Genomic DNA, 16,924 nt, shown 5'->3' on the forward strand with positions numbered 1-16,924 from the left:
TCAAATTTGTTTAATCTGGAAAAACTAGAAAACGTAACTCTTTGGAGCACTGCCATCTAGTGGCGTAACCTGCAACAGCCTGTTACTATTAAGAACTGGTTCACTTACAGGAGCATAACAGATATCATTTATATGGTACTAATTTAAGTTTATTTACACTACTCACATCTATTGCTGAAAAATTCCTGGCACTTGTCTAATTTCACAGATACAAATAACGTAACTGAGAATAAGCATGATTTCTATGTAATTCATAGTAAAATTTAAATGACTTTGTTGAGCAAGTTACAATTGTGATTTTTTTTTAATAGTGGATCAGATTAATAAAGCAATAATTATTTTGCTTTCAACATTGTTGTTTTTTAAACCTCCAGACATTTTTTCACAACAAACTTTTCATTCACATCTGTGAAAAACATATAACAGAGCAGAGTGTTACTTATCAATATACATACATCTCCAGGTCAGCCATAACCAGGAAACCAGGACTGACTGCATTGTGTTTATTTTGTGTATGAAGGTCCCTTGCTTTCTATGTCCTGCTTAACATGCTCTGCAAGTATCAGTTGTTTGAGAGTTAAAAATGCTACTTTCTAGCCATAAAGACTTAAGAGTTAATCAGAATGTATGTTTATGAACATTATATGTGGATGGTCTAATCCATTCCTCGTAGAAATCTTGCAAATATTTTAACATGGTTTTTAGCTTCATCTTATCTTTGTTAAAATTCCTTCAAGCAGGAATGCTTTAATCTCCTGGAAACATTCTGATTGAATTTGTATTTATTAACCAGCAGGTGGAATAAGAACATTATTAGAATTTATTATTATTGCATTGAGCTGCTTTTCTTCATTTGTTTCTGTCTTCCAGAAATGAGAAGCCTGAATGTTGTTTCACATTAACTCACATTTTATTAGTTGGTATAAACTCACTGAATTGATAACTATTTATGACAAAAGTGCCCTAAAAGAGTAACAACTCTTATGTTGTTCACTTAAGATGGTCAAATGCTAAAGAATCTTTTGGTTGTTTTATACCATTCTCTATCTTGTTATAACTTCTTGACATACTTTTATGCAGACTCTCACCTTGAAGACTCAAAACCACTGACCACTTAAATAGAAACAAAAACTAGGAAGGCCATACATTTGCCAAAAGTTAGGCTTTCAGTTCATTTTACAAGAAACAGGTCTTTTTTCAAAGCTTCCACTTCAAGAAAGGAGCATTCCAGAAAGAGTTCAAGAAGTACTCTCAGGTCTACAATCTTTCTTTGCACTAGTGCTGCATTTTAAAGATTCCTTCTCAACTTGGGGCTGTACTTCAGAGGCATTTTGTTTGCTAAATCAAATGGCTGGTTCTTAGTTACAGTGAGACCTCCCCGCTGCTCCCATTTACATACGGTTTTGATAAGTCTTAAATGAAATGCAACATATTTCTATTTTAAGTGAGAATGAAGCCCACTGCAGCAGATATACAGCTGACAGTGGTGTTGCAGATAACTGGAATCAAGCACTTTAATTCCACGAAAACACAAGGAAACTTCATTATTTAGTGTTTGCAAACTACCCCAAATCTGATTAACACCAGTAGATGTCAGTGTTGGCATATGCCAATGTGCCAATATGTTATGAAAAATTGTGTTTATGTCATAAACAATTTATATGCTGTTTGCATGCATATACCTAGTTATGTTTTTCTTGTTCCTCTGTATATATAATAATAGATGAAACATTCAATGTATTTTGTTTGTAATTCTGGTACTGAATAATTATATAAGTGACAACAGAAGTAATTAATGCACTGTCAAACAAGCAAAAACAAGAATAGCTAAATATACAGATGTATTTTCTACTCTCTTAAGTAAAAAATATTCATTATCAGTTTTTATGTAAATCCTGTAAAATACCTGTTTAAGTGATGAATGATAGTAGGCTTGTAATTGTGATTGCTGCTATTCTCTAAAATAGTTTTACTAGTTTCTTAGAAGTAATATGTTCTTCAGATCTAAATCTGGCTTTTCAGGTGCCAGGAACAAAGGAAATAAAGATAAGTTATTATAGGATTTTATACGTATATATATATATGTGTGTGTGTGTATAATATATGGACTTATACAGATGAGTTACATTGTGTTGCTTAAGTGTTCAGTATTTTTGAAATTGAAACATTGACAGAAAATTAAGATGCATAATTACTTCAGCAACTTTCTGAAGTGAAATTCTTTTCCAAGGTGATTGCCATAGGTGAGTTTATTTAAAATAATAAAGGGCAAGCAAACAATCAGAATCCTATCCCAAAGTAATCACAAAAAATACTGCTCAAAACCAGCCCAACGTTCCTGCTGATATAATTTCTCTTGGTTGTTTAAGTATATCTAACCATAACCAGTTCTTGAATTGGGTATTTGCCATGCATGAAGTTACTTATTTTATAAAACGTACTTAATACTTGGAGGTTACTGTTATATAGTGACTTCATTTACAAGTAATATACACCATAGACCTAGTTGTGGAAGTCTTAAAACTAGAGGCTTAGCAGCAGGTTTCTCAAATGAGTTAAGTCATTTTAGCCTTTAGCTCTTTCCTTCTGAGAAAAAATAAAAGCATTTCTAGTTTGATTAAAAATTACCTACTTTTCTATTTTTCTAATTTCAAACCTGACAGCATCCAAATAACTTAAATCCTCTTCTGTGTTGCTGCAGAATTTGTTATGAAGGAGTTCCTGCTTCAGAACTGTTTCAGAATGATCAGAAAGATGGGATTTGCTCTCTTCCACCTCATACATCACAAACGCTAGCTGAGTGGCAAAAAGCTGATTGTAGTCTTAAAAAACCACAGCTTCAACTGGTAGGAGAGAAAGTAAGAAATAATTTTAATAATTATGTCATGTAATTGTGCAATTCTGCAATTAAAGCACAATATTTTGGAAGTATTTTTTAATTTTTTTCTTCTGTTGCATGAAAGAAGTAAAGATTTTTCTTTTTTGACATTTGACAAGATGCAGTGTAACAATAGTTAAAGTTTTTATTGATGGAGAGTGTTATTCTAAAATCTCATGGCTCAATTCTCATCTGTGATAATATTATGCTAATGTGCTAATAACAAACATAACTACAAACAGTGTAATTCTTTTGGGTGGCAGAGCCCTGTTGGTCACAAAATTTCATTGTATTTGATGCGCTTTAAAGTGGTGTGTCTTTTGTTTTTTTTTCCTTATGAAATAATGTACAAAATAATATTTTATCACCTAATAGTTTAGACTAAATACTGACAGAAATAAGCTTGATTTGTGTAAGTTGATAACTGCATTCCATTGGTTTTGAAGGTTTCCATTTATCCAGAAGCTTTGAAAATGTTTTGGGCTCCTGTTCCACCAAAGTTCTTTGCTCCAATTTCTTCTATGAAGGAAATTTTATTTCCTAAATATGAGGTAAATATTCTGAAAACATATCTTTTGCAAAAATATTTGATTTTCTAATGTTATATTTGTTGAATGTCATAGTTGCATTTTGAACTGCTATTTTAGTAATGCTTCACTATTTCTAAGTGTGGTATATAACTCAGTGTACAGTTTGTATTAATATACACTATGTAGTATTATTTAATTTCCATTTTAACAATAAGAAAGTTTCTGGTAGTAGTTCTTTAGTAGAATTAGTAGTTACTAATTGCTACTCTATCTGTCTTACTGGCTTTCAACAAAATGTAAACATATTTTTGCACAGGCTTTCTTCTGCTGTGCTGGCTGAGGTATATATCAAAGTTTAAAAAAATTACAAAATCTATCAAAGTCTATTTTAACAGTTGCCAATGTTTTTGAATTATGAATTTCTTGAATGTAAAAACTTCTCTATGTTGTTAGGTTATGGTGTTGCAAGAGATTAGCCTTTCATATAAAAGGCCATGCCTACTGGAATCCCATATTCATGGTACATTGCACCTTCCTATGGCAAAGGTTACAGAAAAAACAGCCTTTCACAACCAGTCCACACCCCTGTGCAAGATGTGAAGCACACTTACATCTGGATTAATTAACAGCAGGAATAAACTTTATTTGCTATTTCCTAGCCTTACTTTTACCTGAACTGAAAGCTGTGTTAGTGTTATTATATGGACTCCTGTGAGCTGACATAAATTACAAAGGCTACAGATAAAAACTTTATGGAATCAGGTAGCAATAACTGTTTATTTCAGGTTATATGCCCCTTTTGCACCATATCATTCTTGATCTTAATGTGTTCCACTGCCTGTCCTTCAGTAGTTTAAGATAAATGGCTTCTATGATGTTGATCTTGATCATCATATCTCTTTAGCTCAAATATGGAATAGGCTTGGCTTGTCTGTTACTATGGTTTCTGTAGCTGACAAATAATAATGTTGTACTTATTTAAATATGTGAATATATTAATATTTCAGAGCAACGTTATTGAAGATATCACGTATGAAGACTTCTTAATTGATTATGAAGAAGAGTTAGAAACTGAGCAAGCTGATCTTGATTTGTATGATTATTTGCCAGTGTGTATCATGGTATTTTTTTGAATGTAATTAAGCTTAACAAAACAATTCTTAGTTTGAGGTCATAAAGTGATATATGTATGGTTGACTGCTGATATGTGTGCAAATGAAGTACAGTATTTAAATTTGGTTTGTTTTTGAATATATAGAAAATGCTAGGTTTCATGTTTTAGAACCCAAGACTATTCTTAGTTGTTTTTGGAGTAGGAGCTATAATGTAAATGAGAGATTTCTGGGGTACAACAGAAAGGTTACTGGATGTTCCATTACATACAGCCATCTAAAAAAAACAGTGGGAGGCAAGGAGGAGAACAGGGGAAGAGGAATATTTCCACATATATGAATTTTTTATGTAGAATTTCTCTGAAGGTATTAAAAATGTTTAAGAATAGTCAAGAAATTCTGTGCAGGTGATTTGTAAACAAGAACTATGAATGTAAGTTGTAGTGTGAGTCTGTCCATTTATAAAATCGTGCACATTTTAAATGGCTTTGGTCTTTGGAGGCAGTGCGGTAATGAGACCCGTAGGCTTCACAGAGAGTCTCAAGTGCCAAATTATGCTATTCATTTCAAAGTGCTAACTCTATGTAAACATATTTAAGTGAAAGGATCTGAGAGGTAGAAGTAGGTAAAAGCTTACCCAGATCCCACAGGAATATCTGAGTATTTGTTTATCTGAAACAACTGAAACCTGGTTTATTATGATATGATTTACTTTCACTTTTTGTTTTACTTATAGACAGAAAATCAGCTGAGAAGATGCCAGTCTTTCTCACATTTTTCTGACAGGGAGAGCTCAAAGGTATTTTATATTTACTTGTTCCCAAACTGTGATTTTCTATTTGGAGAAGAAGTTCTTATGCTGAACTAAACTGAAGTTAATATTTTCGTATTAAATGAAAAGTGAACACTTCAAAGATCTTTTTCAAGTGCATTGGTTAAGCTAAACCTTTCAGTTTCCTATTAGGAGAACATAGCTTTGTAATGAGAAACTACCATTAACTTAACAGGCACTTGGAGAGAGGTAAGTGAGAGGAGCCTGTACTCCCTCAACGTGATATAAGTGGACCAGTGGGCTAGTAAAGATTTGCAGTATCTAGTTTGGATTTCTGACATATAGTGGGGTCAATATTAAGTTTACAATCCATAAGATGATGTCTTCTAAAATTGAAGTAATGTTAGGTGTTTCATGAAATAGATTAAGCTGCAATAAATCATGCATGTTTTACACGTACACAACAAGGAGTTTATAGTTTATATAGATAGTGTTTAATTGAGAAATTAGATTTTGAGTAAGAATTTGCAGAGGCTATATTTAAAAGTTCTGTATAGGTCATAAAAACCTGCTTAAAGTGTTATGGCCATTTTATTTGTAAGAGGGATAGGAAGCATGGTAGCAGTTCAAAGTGTACGTAATAATAAATTGAGTAACTTAAACACTATGTCTGCAGTTTGAACTGAGCATTGATGCTTGATTTTTTTTTTTTTTAAAGCTTCAGCATTTCCTATTCAAATACAAGTAGTCTTGTTCAATGCTTCATTTTTATTTTTTTTTTCAGATTAACAAATGTTTTCTTTCCTCGTTAACCTTCAGGTAGTGGATATGAAATTGCATTTTAATTTCTTTGACAAATTTATGTCAAATTTATACCTCATATTATAGTGTAAGACAAGTGAAATGGAGTTATCTAAAAGAGTAAGATGCAATATGCTTTTAAATTGCAGATGTTATATAATGACTACAATTAAACACCAGATCATTACAATTATTCTTTTTTATTTTTTATTTTTGTCAGGTGATTCGGGAATTGGCACACAAAATATAAGGATGCCTAATTCAATTCAGGTTTCAACTGTATTTCTAGATAGTACAATTTCCAGTATTTCCAAACTTCACAGTTGTCCCATCTTTTATTCTAATGTTATGAATATATCTCTGTTCATCTTTTTTTTTTTTTTTTTTTTTTTTTTTTTTTTTTTTTTTTTTTAAGTTTTACCACCAGTGGTGTACATTTTTCACTTTAAAATTTTTCCATTCTTTCTGGGGGGGGTTATCTACTTCAAATTTCTCATGATAACATTCTAGAGAAAATTAATTTTAGCCTTATACGAGCTTCAAATAACTTTCACTTAATGTTTCAGATGCCTTTATTTTGATACATATCTGGAGGTGTGTGGCTCTTTTGTCCCATTCAATACTACATGGTTTTCAAGTATAGTATCCCGGTTGCTTTTTTCTTTATAATTCTATTCAAAATAAAATCCAGTCCATTCAAGCCAAGGAAATGTGATAAGTAAATATTAATACAAATGAACATTTAAATGAAAAATAATTTCCTTTTTTTTTTTTTTTTAAAACCAGATAAATTTGATTAAAAGATCAGCCTCTGCGCCGGAGATGACTGCTTTCAAACATGATACTGTATTGAAGATGTCAGCTGATTTCAAAACCAGTATGAAAGAGTTGAAGTTTATGAAGCAACAAATAGCTGAGTCAAAGGTTGAGACTGAGACTGCGAACAGCTCCCCTGCCAAGCATCTTTTGAACCAAGTCTGTGATGATTGCCACTCAAAGATGACAAATGCACCAGTGGAAAAAATGCCTACTTTGACTGGACAAGAGGATAGTGAGAATACTGTACTTGCAAAGAGAGCTCAAAAGGCTGGAATTAAATATGTTATTGTCTCAAAAGGAAAGAGGAAGAAGAAATCAAGGAAAGCAATAAATACTAGAAAATTAGAAGCTGTGATTAAGAAATTAAATGAACCTCCAAGAATTCTTAAAAGGTCTTTTTTACTGTTTTGCCATTTTAAAGAATGTATTTTAATTTGTAGCTGTATTATCTAATTACAGCTGTTATTTTTTTACATAATAAGTATTGCTCTAAAACACTGTTCTAGTGAATGCTTATTGTTTATATATGGGTTACTTTTAAGAAAAACAAACAAAAAAAAAAATCCAAGCTGTAGTTTTGATTTTACCAGAATGATACTTTTTAAATACAGGTGCTTAAAGTGGTAAGCTCAAAAAACCTCCCAAAGTTATTCTTGTTTTATTTGCAGTCATGTTTTGTGTCCCCAGTGTAACTTGTATTGATGCTTAGGCCTGGTCTTTCAGGCCAGTTTCACATTCAGGTTCTCCTTTTTCTGCCTTTACACTTTTCTGTATGTTTATTGTTAAGAAAATCAATATACTGAAATTACTGAGTGATACACTGCTATAATACGAAGAAACTTATGGAGATGGTGGCCTTTCTCCAAAGTTCTGTTTTAGACAGTACTATGAAGTTGTTAAGTATTTTATATCAGTTTATTTAATCCACAAAGCTTTCATCTTTGTATTATTTTACATATTCATACACAAGATTGCTTTATTTTTCCTTCAATTTCTCTTTTTCTCAGTGGGATCTTCAAATTTAAAATATAAATATTATAATTACCTATCTTTTATATAAAGCATTGTAGATTTCTTAGTATTCTCTCCTAGTATTTCATTCTGTGTTAGCAAGGCTAGAGTATTCTTTGTGAAAAATATTGAATTCTGTTTCTGTTAAAGATTTGTTTCTTTCACTTTGAGGTCCCAAGCAGATGTTAATCATGATCCTTTGTGGAGGCTCTTTTAGAACAGGCAATTTTTCTTAGCTTACAATTTTGAAAGTGTCCTTTTGAGTTCATGTGGTCTTGTTGTAGTTGTTTAACTTTGATTGCTAATTCTTATATTTTCATGGCCTCCTTTGAATATCTATCATCCATGTAGATGATAGATCCATCCATATATATATAATCCATATATATATAATCAGTATATTCATCCATCTAGTATTTGTCATCAACATATTTAGCCAAACTGAAATATTGTCCTTTCTTAAATTTAAATTCAGCACTGTCGTTGTAAACTGAGGTAAGAAGCTTTTGGAAGAAATTAGCATGAAATTGCAAATAAGCACTGAACTACTTGGGATCATGGATCATTCAGGATTCTGCTTACCTCCCAACTTCAACAGTATTCTTTATAAGTGGCTGGTGTTTAAAAGTCATTATTATTCATAAATATATTGTCAACTCTTTTGTTAATTATTGATTGGCAGACTGTAATTTAATATCATTAATATAGCTGAAAATATTTAGTTAATTTTAAAATATTTTTTCCTTAGGTCTGTGTCTCTAGGAAGACTTCTTATTCATAATAAATTCATTATCAAGGTGTCGCCAGCAATCAAACTATATCAAAGCCCAAGCATCCCTTGTTTGTTGGATTTTCAAAAGTTTGCTAAAGTGAGGGGTGGAATTCCAAAAGAAACTTCTGCTCGTGCGTGGGTCAGTGGAATCTGGAGCTGCTGGTTTGATGAGACATTCCCTGCTTGTGGGACTGTTCCTGAGAAAGGTCCTGAATTGCTAGAAGGAGCTAAGGCAGTTGGCTCTAAAGAAACAAATCTACAAATAGAACTAGTTGACTCAATACAACCTGTTCTGCTTGATGATGCAGTAGTTAACACTGAAGATTTAGAAGAAGAAGTAAGAAGACTGACTGATCTAATAGAAAAGGTTGAGCATCCTTCAGCTTTTCAATATTGCAGGCGTGGAGCAATACGAAGAAAGTTAGGCAAGCTAAAATCAGCTATGGATGACTTGGAAAAAGTAAGCTTAATGCCAAGCTTTCCTACTGTGTCAGGGCCCCCTGCCCCCTCTATTCTTTTTTTTTCTTTTTTAAACTGAACTTAGGACTCTTGCTCAGGATACAGCACTTAAGACCTGAAGTGATATGATGTATGTTGGAGAGAGGATAGATGGAAAGGATGGAGGCTATTTGCTTCAAGTAATGCTACTGACAAACATATTTTTAATTTCTGCAAAAGCATAGTGAGAAATTAAAATGGAAAGTAATGTATTTTCTTTTTATGATTGAGCTATCATTTAACACTGATGTTTTATGCAGTAGTATTAGTGGCTTTCTGTGCATTTTTGTTTATATAACTTTGTTTCCTCTGTACAGGGGAACAGCAGGACTACAAAACCTGCTGTTAATTCTGCCAAATACCCTGCACAACTAGTCAGAAGTAATCCAACAGAATAAAAACACTGACAAAAAGGAAAAAAAAAAATGAATTTTTTACCTTGAACTTCAGAAATGGGCAGTCAAGTGTCTGAAAAGGCCAAAAATTCCACAATGACAAAATGACCAATTGACCAGTGGGCCCCTATTAACTACTTGCAAAGCTACTGCACAATTTAGTGAAAACATTGACTGTTATTTTCATGGTACACAAAAGCAATCTCTGCGTAGTTAATGGATCCTAGAAATGGCTTACAGACCCAAATCTGAGAATTACTTTTGTAGCAGACCAGTCTCAGATGTGTATCTGTCTATATACTTATTTCCATATGGCTGTTAAGTTTGTATTATCTGCACAGTGATATATATATGGATAAGATCTATCAAATAATATCTTAGGGTACTAGGAATATAGGAATATTAGCATATACTAGGAAATGTGAAGTACTTTTATAGGAATCATAACAGTGTAGTTTGAAAAATGGATACATTTTTAATGGAGACATACCTATTCGAAAGTAAGAAATAAGCAACATTGTTTCACATGGTTTCTAGAAATAATTCAGGTAACTACTAAAGAAAGAAATCTGGTAATATCACAACTGATCTGTTTTATACTGAATTCTGGTAGACTGATTTCTGATTCTGCATATTTATAAGCATATATTGCTTTTAAATGGGTGCATCAGTCAAACTCTTCAGATTTATGGGTTAAATAGAAGTTTGTCTAAGATTTATTAAAAATCATTTTAGTACAAAAAGATTTCATTTCTCATGTGCTATTGTTAGCACACTTCAGAATTTTCTTCTGCAAAACAAAATATTATTCTTATTTTGTTTGTAGGCTATAAGCTTAGAACCACTACTACTTGATGCTTATTGGCATAGACATTTGATTTACCTCTTTCAAGACAAATTCTCTGCTGCTTTAAATGACCTGAATTTCATTACTAAATGGAACAAAAATAAAGCAGGTAAGTATCTACTGAAGCGTAATTTAACTTTCTAAACAGCTTGCTTTTCATCCAAAGTAGATATTTAATAAACTTCAGTTGGTTTACCCCTATTAGAGGAAAACTGTGAAGGTGACATCTTCAAGTATTTGTGACAGGAAATTGATTTCTAAGAAAAAAATAAGTACTTAATTTCATTGTACTTAAAAAAAAAAAAAAAAAAATTAATGGGGAAATCTGATTTCCTGTAGTGGGGACAACATGCTATTTTGCATTCAGTCAGACCTGTTCTACTGTGAGCTTGTGAGCTTTATACTATGGAGGAGGACCTTAAAAGGAAAATCAAGTTTGGTCCGTGTCTTCTAAAGAAGAATTGGTATAAGTTTTTTTTATGTGCCTGTTATCTGTATGGATTGGGAACTGGTAGCTGAGTATCAGCCCTCCAGAACAAGTTATGCGAGTCATCAGTGCAGCCTTGCAGCAGAGGAGGCTAGCTGTGCTCTGGATACATTGAAAAGTGTGGCCCTGCAGGTGAGGTAAAGTGATTCTCCCCTGCCTGATTGTGGTGTTTCGTCTCCAGTACTGTGCTTGATATGACAGAGGGAAACTGGAGAGAGTCCTTCGAAATCTGTGAGGTGCCTGGTCATGTGACTGAAACATACCTTTTTGTATGGAAAGGCTGAGGAAGCTGATTTAGCTTTGAGAAAGTGAGGCTAATAGGTAAATGTTCTCAGCTATGTGATGCATAGTAATAGGAAAGACAGAATCAGACTTTTCTTTGAGATGCTCTGTCAAATGGGAGATAATATGTGCAAGTTGCAACAGCAGAGATCTTTGGGCATGAAAATATTTGCTGTAGGAATGGTGAAGTACTGAAGCAGATACTTCTTGGAGATTTAAAATCTGGATAAGGCCCTGCATTGCTTGACCTAAAATTTAGTTCTGAAATTAAGCCCCTGGACTAGGGGAATTGAAAGCTCCTTTGTGATCTACCTTTTTTTTTTTTTTTCTTTAATGCTTCTTCAAATAACTCAGATTTTAATTTGCTGAAACCATTTCTATGTGCAGAACATCCAAAGGATAGGTAAGCAATATGTTAAATTTTAAAGTCACTGTATTGTTGTTTTGAACACAATAAATTCATTATATGATCTCATTGCATTGTTTAAATTGTTAGAGTTGATCAGAAATGCCTACATTTGATGATAAACATCTATATACTGCAAGTAGGTATGGGAAGTATTTTTCATGAGGAGAAAAACTTTAAATTGAAGGATGACAGTGCAATATATATGAGTGTACATTTTTCACGGATAAATGTTGAGTTGTGAATTAGGGGAGATTTCTAACCATTTTAGGAATGAAACTCAGGAGTGGCTTTCTAAATTGAGTAATGTAGTTAAGTGAGGATTTTAAAGCAGAGCTCTATAAAGTGAAATGAATTTTATAACAGTATTTAACAGTGGTTATACAGATGTAAATTCATACTGGTCTTTGGTTGTCAGATCCTGCACTTTATTGGAAGTGAGGGAAAAGTGACTTGCTGTTTCTTGCATTACATCTATTACATGTTACTCAGGGCTTTGGCTAAGCTATTTGTAAGGACCAGGGGGTGGTGTGGCTTTCTTTGTGGTTCCCCCCCCCCCCCCACTTTCAAATATCTCACTTATGCTCTACTTATGATCAGTAGATCATACTGATTAGTGACCAGCCTTGCTTAGGGCTAGGAGAAACTATTTTATTCCTTCATCAGATTGTCAGTGTCTACTGGAGAGTTCTGTTTTCTTATTGGTATTGTGGTTGAGGCTACAGAACACAAAAATGAGAACATTGTACTTCTGAGGATCATTTGGAAGTTTTGTATTACTTGCTAGTGTGGAGGCTTAAAAGATTATTAGTGCCTTTGTTTTCTGCTGTTCTGGTGCCACTGTCCTCAGTGCTCTATTACAATTTTTTCTTTGAATTTTTTTTCACTAGAAGTTTGTTAGAAGGTGTTGGGAAGTGTTCAGCCATTTGTGGTTGTGAACATTTGGGATGAGTTGACTCAAGCCAGCACCTAAGGATCTGTATAGCTGTTCCCTTGCTCTACCCCACCCCTGGCAGGATGGGAGAAAATAGGTAGATCAAGAGAGAACTTGTGGCTTGAGGTGCTAACACTTTAACAAATAAAAAGGAAAGATAGAAAGAAAGGGAATACAATCACTCATCACTTCACACATGCAGTATTGATACCCCTAGTTTTAGCCCCAAATTCAAAACATAGCACCACATGGGCAGTTAAGAAGAAAGCTAGCTCTATTTGACCAGGCTCAGTAACTATTTACAGTTACTGAAAACCAAATCTACTCTGTCTGTTTGTGGTCAACATGACTAACTCAAATGGCTTGATGGGACATTTCTACTGAGCTCTGCAGAGAGGAAAGAGATTTGAGCTCTTGTAGGATTCATGGGTACTATCAGTTTCCATCTATATGGGCTTGAGGACAGAGCACACAGCTCTAAATTTCTGAGCTCTGTTCCTCAGATTAAATGACTTCCAAACTTTTTGGTTTAATTTCTACTGCTTGTTTCAAATACTATGTAAGAAGGAGATGACATTATTTTGGACTGCTAAATAAAATAGTGCCTTTTCTGTTTTGTGGGATTATTTCAGATGCATACCTGTCAAAGGCTGAAATTTACAGAAAACAGGGTGATAATACAATGGCAATCATCAATTACAGCTCTGCAATACAATGCAACTCTACAGATGATGACATGTATTTCAGAAGAGCTGAGTTGTATTTTGAGGAAAATCAATTGTTGTTGGCTGTAGATGATTATGCCAAAGTAAGTTAACTTTTTTGTATTGTTACAATAATGTTGTAGTTCTTGTTAACTTTGAAAATAAACTGTATGTGAATATATCTGGAAAGTAGCTTTGAGCACAGATATCCTTTCTAATAAATGATGTTTTAAAAGAAATCAGTGTCATAAAAATTATTTATTTCTGTTATTTCTGTCTGGTAATTCACTAAGTTACTGAATGTCTACACATTCTCAGGCACTGATCAGTTTGCATCATTGCTACTCTATCTCACTGAACTGTTAGTGGAAATGATAGCAGAGAAGAGAATTAGGAAAAAAAAAAGAGAGAATGAAGAAATGTAATTTTATAACATTATTTTTATAGCACTGTGTAATTCTTTATTTTTTTATTATAGTGTTTTCAGTGTAACCCAAAAAGAACAGATGCACGTATGAAACATGGAATATATTTCTTTGACCATTCAATTTTGACTACAGCTATTCAGGATTTTACAGCTGTGATTAGAGAAGACCCTAGCAATGCTCAAGCAAGGTATAATATAGAGTATGACATAAATATTTGAATTTTGATTGGATTATTAAAACATTACTATGCAAAAGACTAAATATGCATTATACAGTAATAAAGCAATTGCATTTTCAAAGAGGTATATGTCAGAAATAGAGTAAGACTATTAGGCCATGATATTCATTGAGGAATCTTTGTATTGCTTTAGTGACTTTGGATTAGTACCTAAACCTTAATTTAACTAAGGATAGAACCATATATTCAGATTCATCTGAAGTATTGCAAATATAGAGTGGGTTGGATTGTGCTTTGCTGTAAAGAACTGGATTTAAATAAATGCTTAAAGTGAAGAACATCTTCAGTATTGTGTAGATCTATGCTGAATTTCAATTTGTTTTCTTGACACTTCTTAACATTATGCTTAGTTAACGCTTTCTGCAGGGGAAAAAAAAAATCCAAATATATGGATGAGAATAATCTTTATTTTCAAATTACAACAATGTTTTTGAGTTTTGACTTTGAAAGACTTTTTTTTTCTTGTTTTCTTTTTTTTCATTGGGAAATGTGTTCAATTTTTATTAAAGTTCCTACAAAGTTTTACATTATTTCTATACTGCAATCTATGAAATAATTAAAAAGATGCAATATGCAATACCATATGATGACACTTCAATTTTGATGTAAGTGCTATTTCCTTGAGATGTAGAACTTTGAATTTCACTGAAGAGTAGTATAATAGGTGACTGTAAACCTGTCTGCTTTAAATATTGAAAATAGAATGAATGTTTTCAGAAAGCTTTAATATAGTAATGAGACTGCTTTTATTTCTTGTTTATGTAAGATTTGAGGAAAACTAGAATTTTCCATACTCAAACTGCTGCACCAGTACTCTGTGGAACTCGAGAGTCTCGCATTCAACTCATCTTTAAGCTGATAGTGCTGTGTTATATTGAGCTTGGGTTATTGAAGTGCAATAATCTGCCTATATGGTATAGGTTATATGATCTTGTTCCTTTAGACTTCTTTTAATGCACTGAGAAACAGAATGAGCATTTGCTTATATTCTTCAACATTTTCCCCTCTAAGTGCTTCAAATTTGCATGCCATTAAAGAAAGGATGCTTGTTATTAAGTTGACTCAAATTATTCCTTCTTTATTAGGCTATATCGAGGAAGAGCATATGCTAAACAGAAGCAGTATAGAAATGCAGTACACGACTTGGCAGCAGCAATTCATCTAGACCCCTCTTGTTGGTTAGCATTCTACTATAGAGGTTGCATCTTACGGGAGATTGATCCAAAAAGAGCTCTGCAGGACTTCAGTGTTTCTGGTATTGTTAGTTCTAAAGCTGCACATCTTTGTTTAAAAAGATCATCAGCCATTAATTACTATATTATAGTACAGCAAAATTATTTCCTGTTCATTTTCTGGAAAATATAGTTGTTTTTCAGTATATGCTAATAATTTGTTCCTTTTCTATTAAGTTCATCACATCAACTGTTGCTGCTTTTGCTACTCCTCAGGTATTTTCAGTCTGATCCCTAAGCCTTTTTTATTTCAATTCTAACAGTTTGAATGAACGTAAGTGAGAATTCTATACACCTTGAAGATATTTGAAGCACTATTAAAACTAACTGTATTATGATATAATGTGTTGTGTTACAATGCTGTTAAACAATTATATTTTATAAAACTCTTGAAAAGCTAAAGAGTGAACTGCAGGTAAGTTGAGTGGAGTAACAGAAATACATGAGGATATTTTAACAATTGATTTTTCATTTCTTTCTCACAGTCCTCATCAATGACACTCAGGAGAATTTTTCTGCTTTTCTTCATCGTGGGGTCATTTACTCAAAGCAACAGCAATGGTCATTTGCAATCCGTGACTTTGAAAGCGTCATAGCTTTGGACAGGTAACTGGACTTGACAGTTTCAGTGTATTTTGTTTATATTCTTATTAACTTAAAGCATAAAAATACTAAAACAACAACAAACCAAACCCAAAACAAACAAACAAAAAAAAAACAATCAAGGAAGTAAGTACTAATAAAGGAAAGTGAAGTCACTACTTACTCAGAAAAGAGATTGAAATGAAATACGATGCTGTCTCTTCACAGTATCTTCTCTTTTAACCTAGTACAAAATACAATAAAAACTATTTATTTGTTTAGGATTTAAATTTTATTTTACCTTATATGGCAACTTGGCAAACAAATTGCTATTTGGCAAATGAAAGATGAAATTGAAATCTTAATTACAGGTGATCATTCTTGCTAAAATTATTTCACAGGTCTTCTGAAAGGAAATTTGCATTATGCAATTATACATACAATGCAGATGAAAGCACCTTTTTTTTTTTTTTTAAAAAAAAATTATGTTACAACATTTTGCTTAGCAAAATCAGTAGTGTCCATGAAATAAATTAAAACAAAAAATTCCTGATAACACAAAATAAAACAAAACTGCTTGTGATCTGTTACAGTTGGTGACTAAAGCTCGTGCTGTTTCTGTGAGTTGGACTTCTTCCTACCACTTAGTACTCTATAAACAGGCTGTTTGTTGGTAGGCTTCTGCACACAGTCTTGCAAATTGAAAAAAGCTTCCTATTCCAGTTATTTAGATTAGTTACCCATTCTTTTAAGATAGAGTTCTTTCAGTTTCAACAGTCTTTTTTTGAGCAAATGCTTCCATTCCAATCTGTGGCGGATGTACAATCCCCTCAGCTCGCCTTTTTTCTTGGCTTTTTTGTTGGGAATCTAGAACTTGCCTAGTAACTTTCTCCAAGAGAGGCTACACAAGATATTGTAAATCCTGGAATCTCTGATCTTTCACACTGCTAGCCAAAGAAGTAAAGGAGCAGGCTAAATGGGAGATGTGTATGTTTTGTTGGAGTCTTTTTTAAGTAAACTTTTATGCTTTTATGTTGGAGAGTTCAATGTTTCTTGGTGTATTCAGAATATGTGAATTACCATCTATGTCTATTGTTAATCTATTCTGTGCATAGAAGCTATCTCCTCTGCTGGAAATTAATATTATTTTGCTCAGTGTGATCACAATATGTTGTAAATTTCATAAAAGCAAATTA

General features: G+C 32.9%; 1 protein-coding gene across 6 annotated transcripts in view; it reads left to right on the top strand.

Moving 5' to 3' along the window:
• Positions 1 to 16,924, top strand: part of TTC6 (tetratricopeptide repeat domain 6) — a 54,224-nt gene that overhangs the window by 17,979 nt on the left and 19,321 nt on the right. For all 6 annotated transcript variants that reach the window (XM_052694629.1, XM_052694631.1, XM_052694632.1 and 3 more), the window contains 11 exons: positions 2,702 to 2,858; positions 3,325 to 3,429; positions 4,416 to 4,517; positions 5,257 to 5,319; positions 6,880 to 7,304; positions 8,672 to 9,155; positions 10,415 to 10,544; positions 13,177 to 13,352; positions 13,727 to 13,863; positions 15,000 to 15,169; positions 15,632 to 15,752. In XM_052694629.1, the coding sequence (XP_052550589.1) occupies positions 2,702 to 2,858; positions 3,325 to 3,429; positions 4,416 to 4,517; positions 5,257 to 5,319; positions 6,880 to 7,304; positions 8,672 to 9,155; positions 10,415 to 10,544; positions 13,177 to 13,352; positions 13,727 to 13,863; positions 15,000 to 15,169; positions 15,632 to 15,752 (2,070 nt within the window). The remainder of the gene's footprint in view (positions 1 to 2,701; positions 2,859 to 3,324; positions 3,430 to 4,415; positions 4,518 to 5,256; positions 5,320 to 6,879; positions 7,305 to 8,671; positions 9,156 to 10,414; positions 10,545 to 13,176; positions 13,353 to 13,726; positions 13,864 to 14,999; positions 15,170 to 15,631; positions 15,753 to 16,924) is intronic.

This window comes from Tympanuchus pallidicinctus, unplaced genomic scaffold (assembly GCF_026119805.1).
Source record: "Tympanuchus pallidicinctus isolate F22 unplaced genomic scaffold, pur_lepc_1.0 scaffold3, whole genome shotgun sequence".
Lineage (NCBI taxonomy): Eukaryota > Metazoa > Chordata > Aves > Galliformes > Phasianidae > Tympanuchus > Tympanuchus pallidicinctus.